At 40.1% G+C, this 12,953-nt stretch overlaps 1 protein-coding gene across 1 annotated transcript in view; it reads left to right on the top strand.

The window, feature by feature from the left end:
• Nucleotides 1–12,707, top strand: part of LOC126184299 (uncharacterized) — a 574,731-nt gene extending 562,024 nt beyond the window's left edge. Inside the window, exon 5 of the mRNA XM_049926676.1 lies at nucleotides 12,594–12,707. Coding sequence (XP_049782633.1) covers nucleotides 12,594–12,597 — 4 coding nt within the window. The 3' untranslated portion in view covers nucleotides 12,598–12,707. The remainder of the gene's footprint in view (nucleotides 1–12,593) is intronic.
• Nucleotides 12,708–12,953: the final 246 nt, after the last annotated feature.

The following is a 12,953-nucleotide window of genomic DNA, read 5'->3' as shown; positions in this document are numbered from 1 at the left end:
CATGTGCTAGTTATGTAGAAAGAGCACTATATATAATCCCTAGATTGATTGTAACTGCTGTCTGAGTTACGGTTGTACATAATTTTATTCTTTTCTTTCCATATTTACTTTTATATCGGAAAAATGGGTAAACAAGAACAGTGATGTCAAAATCACGTGTGACGGAGACATTACTTCTTGCTCCTCACGCATTCACTTTCCTGATGTTGGAAGGAGTAAACAGAGTTGTCAGAAACAGTCTGAAAAGTTTTTAAGGATATTGCAGCCGCGTGACCGCTACGGTCGCAGGTTCGAATCCTGCCTCGGGCATGGATGTGTGTGATGTCCTTAGGTTAGTTAGGTTTAAGCAGTTCTAAGTTCTAGGGGACTGATGACCTCAGATGTTAAGTCCCATAGTGCTCAGAGCCACTTTTTGATATTGCAGCGCAGGTTCTGCTGAAAAATAGTTTTTAAGAAAAAAATTCGATACGTTGCGACGTTCCCGACTTAATCAGCAAATTTGAAGTTAGCCAATCAGGCAACTTCTCTCACATATTGTATTGGCCGCGAGTGACGATGTTGCCAAAGATTGGACACGGGTACGGTAGTAAGGATCGAATCCGAGCTAAAGAGTGAGCATTCTCGTGCGCTGTCATCTACACTATCACAACATCTGACAGTAATTGTGTCTGGCGGGCCGCTTGAATTTGAGAGCACAAAGGCCTGATCGGCTAACTTCAATGACGATTAACTCTGAAACGACGCAACGTATCGAATTCTCAACATAACCCACCCTGCAGCACATTGACAAGCTTTTCAGACTGTGTCTGACCGCCCCGTATATTGAAAAATGTTATCATAGTCATATATGTTAGAAACTGAAAAATGTTGGACCTTTCTTACACCTCTGGCCATAGATGATAGAAATGTCAAGGTCACACAGCACAGACTGCACGGTCTCGACCAGACAAATATGATTTCGTATCTTTAACATTTTAAATCTCCAAGTTAATCGTTGAACTTCAAATTCTCAGTCGTCCCCTCATTTGCTGTATATTATTTCGAGTATCAATCGAAGGCACGTCAAATGTTTGATAACCTGTTTTAGTACTTGCCTTTAGACATTTCATAGAATATTTGAACAACTGTTTCAAATATTTTACTTTCTAATTCTGTTCAGAAATCAATTAAATCTTTTTTGAAAAAGTAGACGTGACGCTCGTGAATTTTACACCTCATTCCTCCATTTCTCGCTCTTTTTTTTGCTACGAAAATTTGGACGAAAATCAAAGAGTCTTGTTTTCACTCCATCCAAAAATATTTGACAAAATAAAATTTCGACGTGAGGTGATTTGAGACGATGCTCAAGCTCTGGTCGGTTGAAGACGAATAAGGAAGTAGGCGCATCGTTTTCAGTGGGAACATACATAAGGGCTAGTAATTATTTTCATTTCTATAAATGTAAAACGATGGAATGCTCCAAGAGGTTGGTCATAAACTTAACATTACGTCCTTTAAGTAATAGATGGATAACAGTGTTTTGTGATCTTATGAGTATAAGATTTTACCCTGTTATTGGCTGCGAGATTTATAACATATTTCTTCAACGGCTTGTCGAAAACCGAACAGTCGTTAGCATCTATGGCATTTTATACTGCAAACGGGCGTGCACAACGATTTTTTCCCTAGAGAAACGAATAAAGAAACAATGAAAGACTATAAAGTGAAACCTAGACCCAATGTGCCCAAGAAGTGACTGTAACAGGAAAACTCAATAGGGAACAGCATTCTTTTGTTAATATCCGAGACCATAAATATTTTCAGTCAATGTGTTGAAAGCATTTAAGTTTATTCTGCAGTAATTGAATTCTTTCGCTGAGAAATGTTTAATTACCGAACAGACGCCGCGTTTATTCTCCTTTCCCTCTTCAGAATGAGCAGCGTGCATTGAAGAAACTGAGGGGGAGTGTGGGAGGAGACTGAGAGATGTGTTACGACGTGCAGGAGTTTATCAGCAGTAAATTCTCTTAATTAAAAGTGCGGACGTTTCTAAAAGTTTCTCTTTTTTATGTTTCTAAGCTACTAACGGAACAAGTGTTAATTAGAGGCGCCCGATCTTCACGCCAATTTTTAACCCTTCCTTGCAGCGTACAAAATAGAATACGTTCGCTGCACAATAATCTTTGTTCCTTTCGCGGATGAATACGCTGTCGCGATTGTTCTACCTTTTACTCCATGTAAGCGATACTCGCTCTGTTATACATAAGTCACGGGATGTTCCTATTTCTTCTGAGATCTCTGATTTGCTTTCAACTAGAATTTCAATTGAGTCCGAAGAGTATATCCTATTTTTCTGCACCTAACACTATTGTAATTTTTTAAATATTTATTGGTGTTTGGCATTAACCATTTAGCCACAGAAGGAGTAACTACAGATTTGGTGCACAATATTATATATACAGCATAGTCATTAGAAATTGCATTAATTTCAGTTAAACTTCCTGGTGTACTTTGCACATTCACACATTTAACACAGTCCATGTATCGAAACTTATCACGTTGGATCCTCTGTGTCTGACTCATAAGTGGATTCCGCTCCTTGCAGAAACAAGGCAATACTGACGTAACTCGTTGTGGACAGTTCCGAAACAGGTCCGTCACATATGTTGTAACGTAAATCTTCCTGACAGACTCAAATTATCTGTCTGATCTCGAGCTGGACTCATATGCTCAGCTTCCTCTATAACGTTTGAAGCTCAAAGCCTGAAGCCGACCGTGCGAAGTGTCGCAGTGGTCACGACCTGGACTCGCATTCGGGAGGATGGCGGTTCAAGTCCGCGTCCGGCCATCCAAATTAAAATTTTCCATAGTTTCCCTAAATCGCTACCGACAAATGACGGGATGGTTCGTTTTAAAGTGTACGGTAGATTTCCTTGCTTGTCTTCGAAACATTCCAAGCGTGGACTTCGACTCTAATGACCTCGATGTCGACTGGACGTTGATAAATAATGTTCCTTCCTTTTTCAAGGCTCAGTTCACGGTTTTAACGTATCAGTAGCACCATCCTACTTATAAAAGCCTAACATGATTTTATAAAACTGTCTGACATTAAAGAGTAGAAGGTTCAAATGGCTCTGAGCACTATGGGACTTAACTTCTGAGGTCATCAGTCCCCGAGAACTTTGAACTACTTAAACCTAACTAACCTAAGCACATCACACACATCCATGCCTGAGGCAGGATTCCAACCTGCAAGCGTAGCGGTCGCGCGGTTCCAGACTGTAGTGCCTAGAGTAGGAGGATGACTAGAGTTAAAGGTTCCGTCAATGGAGAGGCCATTAAACAGAATGCCAAACTCGTGATGGACAAGGTTGGGACAAGAAATGGGAGAGGCATTTTCAAAGGAACAAACTCAGCATGCACCTGACGTGACTAAAAGAAACCACGGGAGACATAACTGTGGGTAGTGCGACGGGGATTTGAACTCAGACTTTCGAAAATGAGTCCACTCATGCACCACTTCTGTGGATTTCGTTCGACAGGATTTGTATTTTTTTTAAATAACACAAGGAGAAAACAAGAATGGGAGTTTTAGATGCTTCACAATTCCGCGAAAATTCATCATAATGAAAAGAAACTCCCAATTGGATGGCATTCTTCCTTTTTTTTTCAGCACTGTCGTCTGTTTTCCAGGAGATTAAATAAAGAATTTGCTAAACACCCCGGCGACATTTCAAGAATCCTCTCGTCGGAGTATCCTGTTGCGACGTTTTTTTACCGTGTGTCGTTTGTTTAATGAAAGAGGAGTTACTAAATGGCCCGAAGCAACATACTAGACTGGAAACTAAGCTCTGCTCCTTGCTGGCGGCTGGCTCGCTTGGTTTCCTCGGGAACCAGAGGGTACCAGCGCGTTTAACACACCATTAGCGCCTGCAGGAATGAAAGGCTGAGACAAGAGAGGGGAAAAATAAATAAGGAAGGGGAAAAATTAAGGAGCCGCGCTAGCCGGTAGGGGTGTGGCGGGGGACCGTGGGGGGGGGGGGGGGGGGGGGACGAAGCGAACAAATGGCTAACACACAGTTGGAATAAGAAACGGGACAACGAGCAAACAAATTGCTGCCGGGCTCTTTTAATTAGTATGAGTCTCTTTGAATGAAACGTGTCTTGTTTTTATAATTACGATCCCTTTCTCCCTGACGCTTAGTAAAATGTCACTTCTGTACTTGCTTTTGTGCAGAATGGAACACAGAAACAAATGCACGGCGCAGAAAGCCGGTCGTAACACATTTACTATCAACGCCTCTGATACTTCATAAAGGAGATACCGAAGCAATGTTTTAGATAACAAATTCTTCGTAAGAAAACCAGTATTTTGTTGTATCGTTAACTTTAGAATTTTTTTAATCTAGCGATGTGTTAAATTATGCGTTGTATATTAGGTTTCAAGAACCTTTCAAGTATAAGAACATTAAGTTTTTAAAGATTTCACAAAGAATTTTTCGCATACAGAAAATATGCCAAATATGAAAGCCAAGAGCTGACTCGTTTTCGTTGAACATTAAATATTAAATCTGAGATAACGAGCAGAAACTTCGTTATACCGTCTATTTTGATCTTCATATGCAGCTGATAATTTTTATATTTTAATTTAATAAGTGTATTATCTGTAGACTTCTATTTTCAAGGGCTCTTGAATCACATTGGAAGAACTCTGCGATTCCACAGAGAAGTAGTTATTTCAGTATATCGATAAAGTTAATCACTTTGTTGTGTATTTAAGACGCGTAACATATTTATCGCACGCAAGTGAAACACATTCTTTTAAACGAAATCCGATATCCCTCAAAAAGGCTAGTATAGTGATAAAAGCTCATGCTCAATGTTCACATTAGAATTTTGTGCATAAAACATTCGGGAAGTATTCTAATTATCAAGGCGTTAGTGGATTTTATATTTTACAGACAATAGAGGTGAAAGATGTACCTTACAATTAATTTTTGTTACCTACATTTTTTCTTTTGTAGAAGATTCACTGTGGACGTTAAAATCGTTATACAGTTTTAGTCCCCTTCCAAAAACTCAAATACAGATAAAGAAGTACGTCACTCAAAATTAAAAGTCGTGTTACTCCTTCGAAATCTGAGCAGTTCAAGTAGTTTAGGGTATTTATAAAAAGAGTAAGATGAAACATAGATGTTCCTTTGCGTACTGCCGAAACGTTACCCTTCATATACAGTCGTTTGTGAAGCATTAGGTGTGTCTTGATAACATGCGCGCCCTGTATATCCAAGACTAAAGCACCGTAAGAGTAATCAAGTTCCTTAATTAATGTCTGCGTCTTAACTAGAGAATTTTCATGAGTTCATATTTATTACAGGCTTTCAAAGTTACCTACTTTCATCGAAATCAGTTTATTAGTTACAATATCCATTGTGTAGTTGTGACAAATCTCCTCCTTGTTTTCCTTGTACGACAGCTGAAGATATATGCTACAGACTATAACAGCAAGAGATCTGTTGCTGTAAGTGACGATGCCTAACTCTTCATTCACAGCGTCCAGTCAACACTCGTGGAGTAACACTTCAGATTAAATGTGTTGTTGATAATGTATGCGTGTTCTAGGGGGCTAAAGTGTTATTCATCTATGAAATAAAAATACTCACACTCAACTGTTTTCGTGCAATGTTAAAGAACTGAAATATCTGTATATTTTCATGCAAATGTAAAGTGATCTTTGACTGAAAAATTAGACTGTCGAAGCTATAATTGCTGCTACCGCCTATCCATCACGTATTCGTAGAAAAACTTGTGATTCCTTGCTTTTTCAAGCAAGGGCTTTTTAATGCAGTTTTTCACACTCGTGTAAGGGATTCATGGCTTGAAAGGGCGTTGATATTTCACCATTTTTTGGACATTTTATACGTATCTCATACGTTTTGTTTTACACATCACATTCTTCTGTTAATCTTCTTCATAAATGCTGCGTCGTAAGACGTCTGTATCTACAGTTTTAAAAATAACCATATGCTAATTTTGTAAATACACATGAGTTCTTTACGTACACTTTTTCATTATTAAATTGTTTTCGACTCGAAAAGCATTTCTGTGTTATTGCGATCAACATATCGGGATTTGTTGGGATCGTCCCACTCCAATTTTTACAAACTATGGTATATGAATTCATGAGTCTACATCGCAAAAATGCCGATATAACGATGTTGACTAAATTCTGTCTGTGTGTTGCTGGAGCTACATTTTTAGAAACTGACGCTTCAGGATTTTTCCGTAATTGCTTAAAGCCGTTGGTCGGACCCTCCATCCCTTCGGTGTATTGAAAGAAATGGAAACAAATGCGGGAGGCAGTTTATTGGATCTGGAGACTGGAGTGCCCCGTCTGAGGAAATGAACACCCTCCACGACCCTCGTCGCCGCCTGAGGTAATTTCCTTTTGGGTGCAACGTTTTTCTTTATGGTAATTCGTGTCTATTTGTTAGGGTGACGAGTAATGAAACTGCTCTCCGCTCTTGCTTTATGTCGCGACATATTGTTCGTATTTCCGCACTCGGTGATAAATGAGCTATGAGGCCATAATAATCCCTGCACAAATTAAGTGAAGGCTGTCTCCATTCCCAGTGTAACTTCGGTCCGTATTCCCTGTTGTGATGAGATGCATAATGCAGTCGACTCCTCGAGCGCTACAGCTTCTTCACGTGTTACGGAAAATGACCTCTATAAAAGCGAAGGAAAAGATTTGCTTTCCTTCATACTATCTCCGAAAGGAAACACGCCCATAACGCCGTTTTTTGGTACTTTTTTACAATGTGTGACTTGCGAACTAATTTAAAAAAATATATTTTCTTCATTAATTTGTGGTTCCATGCAGATCAGGTGAGAATTTCTAACTCAAGTTTACATTGTACTCAGTGCGTGATTAAATTGGTTTACTGAAACACACACACCACACACATTATTTATAGATATTTTCTTTATGGAGAAGACGGGGATGTAAAGCAAGAATGATTTCAGTTGGTTTTTAAATTTGTATTTACTGTCTGTTGGCATTCACTAGAGAGGCTATTGAATAAATTTTTTGGCGCATCATTCTCCACTTTCTGTGCAACAATATGGTTCATTCGTAAATAATGGAGGTCTTACTGTATTAATTCCAAGGATATACTTATGGATTGTACCATTGTTCTCAAATTCTTACCGATCCTATTTAACTGCTTTGTAAGAGAGTAAATGTAGATCAAAGGCGATGTTAGCGTCCCTAACTGGTTCAATACTCTTCTACTAGATACTTGAAGATGATGAAGGTACATCAACCACTTAACATCTAAATGTAGACATTCCCAGACTATTGCGTTGGATGTCGGCTAATAGAATACCGCAGAGCCAAGAAAGGCTGTAACATTTTGAGCAATAAAGTCAATAATCATACGTAAGTTGCTGAAATTTACAACTTCATTTCTTATCAGTACGCACGGGCGGAATTAATATCTTGTTTTCCGTATTGCCTTTTTCCCAGTTTCTTCAGTATTTTGGGAAATTGTGTTGCACGAGGACTGTTGCTATTTAATGGCTGGAAGGAGTGGGATGAGAAAATAGAAATCATTTAAATCTCCTTTTCTCTACAGTAGTTCCTTCATATTAATTTTTATTATTTTCATCAGAAACATTATTTCTCAGTGTAAACTTTAACCATCGTCATTCTTAACCCAGTGGTAGTGCATACGAATGAACCCTCCGCAGTCAACGTTTATCCTATTTCTTTCCCACGCGTAATTTCCACGCCTGACAGGCGTGATATTGGGTGAATAGTTCGGTACTTTACCACTGCAGTTCCTTTCGGAGCGATAGTCGGTAAATAGGCTGCACCTGCGGCAGGCATGCTCTTATCCAGAAGGTGTTGGCGTCTATATTCCTGCGACAGAGTCCAGCCCGGAGACTTGAGATAGCTGTAAAACGCTCTAATAACAATGAGCGATATGCATGTTCAGATTCTAAATGTATCGTTTCAGTAATACTCCCGCGCTTTTCCGAAATCGCCTTAGACGCTCGGTAAGCATCTTGCCGCAACACTCCTACGACCAAGTTCTTTCCCCGTCCTTCCCAAAGCTGGGCGAATTCCTTTTCTCCAGTGACATCACTGTCAATGAAGATTAAATACAAGAAAACTAGAATACACCAGTAACTGACATCAGTGAAGAACAGAACATCATTTATGTTGCCTGCGAAAGGCAAAGATCCCGAGTTCGAGTCTCGGTCCGGCACACAGTTTTAATCTGCCAGCAAGTTTCATATCAGCGCACACTCCGCTGCAGAGTGAAAATCTCATCCTGGAAACATCCCCCGGGCTGTGGCTAAGCCATGTCTCCGCAATATCCTTTCTTTCAGCTGTGTTAGTTCTGCAAAGTTCGCAGCAGAGCTTCTGTAAAGTTTGGAAGGTAGGAGACGAGGTACTGACAGAAGTAAAGTTGTGAGGACGGGGCGTGAGTCGTGCTTGGGTAGCTCAGTTGGTAGAGCACTTACCTGCGAAAGGCAAAGGTCCCGAGTTCAAGTCTCGGTCCGGCACACAGTTTTGATCTGCCAGGAAGTTTCATATGAGCGCACACTCCGCTGCAGAGAGAAAATCTCATTCTGGAATCATTTATGTACGTAGCTCCGAACAATACAAAGTCTGCTGCCTGTTACCTTAAAAGGTTAGTTGTAAATATTAATTACCTAAATGTTCTTGAGATTGTTGGAAGAGACGTACAGTCGGAAGCAATACAGTTTTGCTGTTGCTTCAGGAGTTTTTAATTACCATTTCTCTTTCGACAAAAAGTGTCATGCTTTACACTTTGTTCTCGTTATTACCAGCACGCAATTTTCTCCCTTGTTAGTTCCAGCCTTGACTGCATTTTCGAACAATGTCCGTCTCGTTTTATGTTGATTAACTTTTTATAACGTCTTACTAATAACGGTGTAAATTCTAGTTAATCAGTCACCTAGTTCTGGATAAAGGAATGGAATCAATACTTTATTTCTGTTTCCCGATTACTATGTTTTCGATTTCTATTTCCGATGTTGAGGATACTTTCCTACGCTATTGGTTAATTACAGTCGTGAATAACGAATTTCTTTATCACCGACGACAATAATTCACACAACCAAAAACGACAGAAAAGTTTAGTTCGTCGCACACTGCATTATACCGTCAGTACTCTTCCTAAACTGTACTACTGTTGTATAAAATGTGCCATTTTAGTAAACTACTTTTGGAACATCACAGTCCTGTCAAGTGGTATCACATGGAAATCTTAGCTTTCATGAACCTAAGCAAGGTATTTTTGCAAATGCAGTATATTTGCAGTAAAATGAAACTACATATACGACTACATGTATACTCCGCAAGCCACCTCGCGATACGTCGCGGAGGGTGAATTGCATATCGCTGTCATTTCCCACTTTCATGTTCCAGTCGCAAGAAGAACGATTGCCGGTTAAGTCTCAGTGCGGGCTCTCTCTGATTTTGTCTTCATAGTCTCTATGCGAGATATACATAGGACGAAACAATATATTTGTTGACTCTTCTAGGAACGTACGCCCTCGGAATTCTGGTCAAGATGCAAACCGTCTCTCCTGCAGGGTCTGCCATTGTAGTTGGCCGATCATCTCCTTGAAGTTTTCGTACTTACTGAACGAACCTGTAAGGAAACACACTGATTCTCTTTGGATCTTCTGTATTTCCTTTATTCATCCTGTCTGGTACAGATCTCACACTGACGACCAGTATTCAAGTACTGGTCGAACGAGGATATTGTAAGCTAGCTCCTATGTGGACGGACTAAATTTCCTGATGATTCTTCCAATGAATCTGTCTGGCGTCTGACTTTCCTGCGATTAGTTTTATGTGGTTGTTCCACTTGAAATAGCTCCGTACGCACAACCCTAGCTGTTTTACGGAAGTAGCTGTTTCCAGCGTTTGTTTTTCAAACGTGTCGTCATACAATAATGGATCATTCTGTCTTCTTATACGCAATACGTTACATTTGTTTAGGTTTAGGGTAAGTTGCCATTCCCTAAACCAAGCGTCGATGTTCTGCTTCTCTTCCTGCATTTCGATACAATATTCTAGCGTGGCGCCTTCTCTCTATACAACAGCATCATCAGCGAAAAGCCTCATAGTAGTAGTAGTAGTAGTAGAAGGGTTTTGTGGGCGCACGACAGCAAGGTCTTCAGCACCCGTTCAGTATCATAGTGAGACGGGTGTCAAGAAAAAAAAACTCAGAACATTTACATCAAACGGAACATAAAACACAGGGAACAATCATAAAGAAATATGTGCTCACCCACACCGAAGCGTGGGATGAAGCAGGGCGTCAGCAGTAAAACATGGACAACACAGGAAGAAAAAGGTAGAGGGAGCTAAAACAATGGAGCAGATGGAAGTGGCTGGCTGACCGCAAGGAAAAAAGGGAGGAGTCAGCCACTCTGCAATACACTAAAACCTCCAGCCTAAAAGTTTAGGCCAGAGTCCAGACACATCACAAAACTTAAAAACCCTAGACACACACGTCTCATCGTTAGCTAAAACACAGGGCAGATCCACATCAACTTGTGCTTCTGCCCTTGCATCACGGTATAAAATTGCAGTCTGTCAAAATATGCCGGACAGGAAAAGCCTCATAGAACTTGACAAGTTGCCCAATACGTCTCTTGTGCATATTGTGAAAAGTAATGGTCCTACATCACTTCTATCGGAAACGCTCGAAATCACTTTTCTGTCTAAAGATTGCTCTACATTGAGAATGTTATGTAGTGTTTTGTCTATTACAAACTCTTTAATCCAACTACGCAGTTTGATATTCTGTGTGCTCGTATTTTGTTCATTAGGCAGCACTGAGAAACTGTATCGAATGCTTCTCGGAAGTCAACTAGGCATAAACCTAGGCATCAGTATCTACAGCCTCCTGGGTCTCGTGTATGAACAGAGCGAGCTGGGTTTCACATGGTCGTTGTTTACGAAACCTGTGTTAAGCGTTTGATAATGTTAATTACGTGATTTCTGTACGTTTAAGTGCTCCATTTTCTCAAAGTACACACAGTAAGCATGTTGTTATTTTTTTACTTTTGGCGCGCACTTCAGTTAATACACAAAGCATCTCCGGGTGAAGAGGAACATCATTTGACAAAAAAAATTTTCAGACTTTGTTTTCGAAGTCATATTTCTCATGTTAATCTAGAGCTTACTGGAGAAGAGGTCTGTGAATGTGAGCGTCGTGCACCGCTTTGCGGCATGTCCTTAGGCTTGCAGAAGGGTGGAAGGACACGCGTTATGCCGGCGCATAATTAACCAGAAGAATGAGTGGCCGCATCTTTAATCCGTGTTTCCACTGCTACGTGCCTCTATTCACGACGGTGCTCGGCTGCACAGTTAACTCGTTTGGAATCTCGTAGCTGCTTACTTATTCTGTAAGTTCTTTCCTAACTCGTTTAAATGTTGATGCTCGAAAGTACTGTAAAACGTAACAAATATGGAAGTTAAAACAGTAATATTGATAATTTCTTGTCGGCGCAGAGATAACCGTTATCCATAAAGAAACGAAGTAGAGAAAACAGAGCTTACTGGATTGTAAAAAATTACGTCGTGCATGAAGAGCGGCGCTAATGCACAGCTGACTACCATCCTCATGTAACTAATCGTCGACGTGGTGCCAGCCGCCATGTTTTCCAAGAAAGAGGGATGCGGAATAATACTTCCAATATATCTTGTAAACGGGTGTAGGAACAGCCGCAGATGAAATTTCATCAGTGGTTTACCCTCAGCTTTGAGAGAGTCGTTTACGTGTTGTGTAGATTATGCGTGTATTATCACGCACAAGAACGGCTAGTCAGTTTCACGAAGGTTAATTATAGAAGATTCACGTGTACATCCCGCTATAAGCGTCGCTTTTTACAGCTAGAAAATGAAACACTGAAGAGTACTTAACGTAATACATACGATTTCTTCGTGCTCGAACGCACGCGTGGGCGCAAACACACACACACACACACACACACACACACACACACACACACAGAGAGAGAGAGAGAGAGAGAGAGAGAGAGAGAGAGAGAGAGAGAGAATATCGCTGGATACCAAATCTATAGCGCAGAATATTTTGCAACATGAAATGCTTAACTCATCTTCATGTCTATGTTTGCTGTCAGTGGATTAGTACAGCTCTCAGCAAATGGGAGAGGTTTAATGCAATTCATTTTACTATTTCCTTTGTTACGTTGTAAATCTATGAATATTTTTTGTGCAGAATCCTCTTGTTTCGTTCTTTGGCTTCCCTCCTCACGATTAACTACCGTATCTAAATGAATAGTAAAGGAAACTTTACTTCCCACTACAAACTAGCTGAATTTCGTATGCTACGTAGGTCTCAAAGTAAATCACAAACATTTTCGTTTGTCTGAATTAATATTATACAACATTTTTATACTTCTTACGCCCATACTATGTCAGCCGAACTGTCAACAGCATCTCATTAGTATATTTTGTTCTTTAGTTAATATATAATTAAGTGTAATGTCGGCTAAAATTCTGTTAAGCAGACTTCTTAATCGTATGTTATTCTTTGCAGGTGAGTACCAGTCGCTGTATATACTTCATTGCAAAGACTTGAGAGCTCTGCGATCTGTGGCACTGACGGTAAGTGTCAATAACTGCATCTTTTGCTGTGCTTGTAGCGAGTGTTTCTTCTAATAACCATCAGGCGTATTTCCTCTAGTGTTCCGGCAGGTATTTGGTATTTCGTTTTGCAAACAGATACTGTTTATTACGTATTTCATGCGGCAGGGTAAACAGAAAACACCGGTTTGTTTCCCATTGCAAACAAAATGATTTTTAAAGAGGAAGTTTATATGCCCATTCGACAGAGCGGTCCCAAGTTAGTCTAGTACGATAGTCGGTTTAGCGATATGTATTAAAAGCGACAGTAAAA

Source organism: Schistocerca cancellata, chromosome 4 (genome assembly GCF_023864275.1).
Source record: "Schistocerca cancellata isolate TAMUIC-IGC-003103 chromosome 4, iqSchCanc2.1, whole genome shotgun sequence".
Lineage (NCBI taxonomy): Eukaryota > Metazoa > Arthropoda > Insecta > Orthoptera > Acrididae > Schistocerca > Schistocerca cancellata.
The sequence above is the reverse complement of the archived record's forward strand: the minus strand, read 5'-3'. Positions and strand labels throughout refer to the sequence as shown.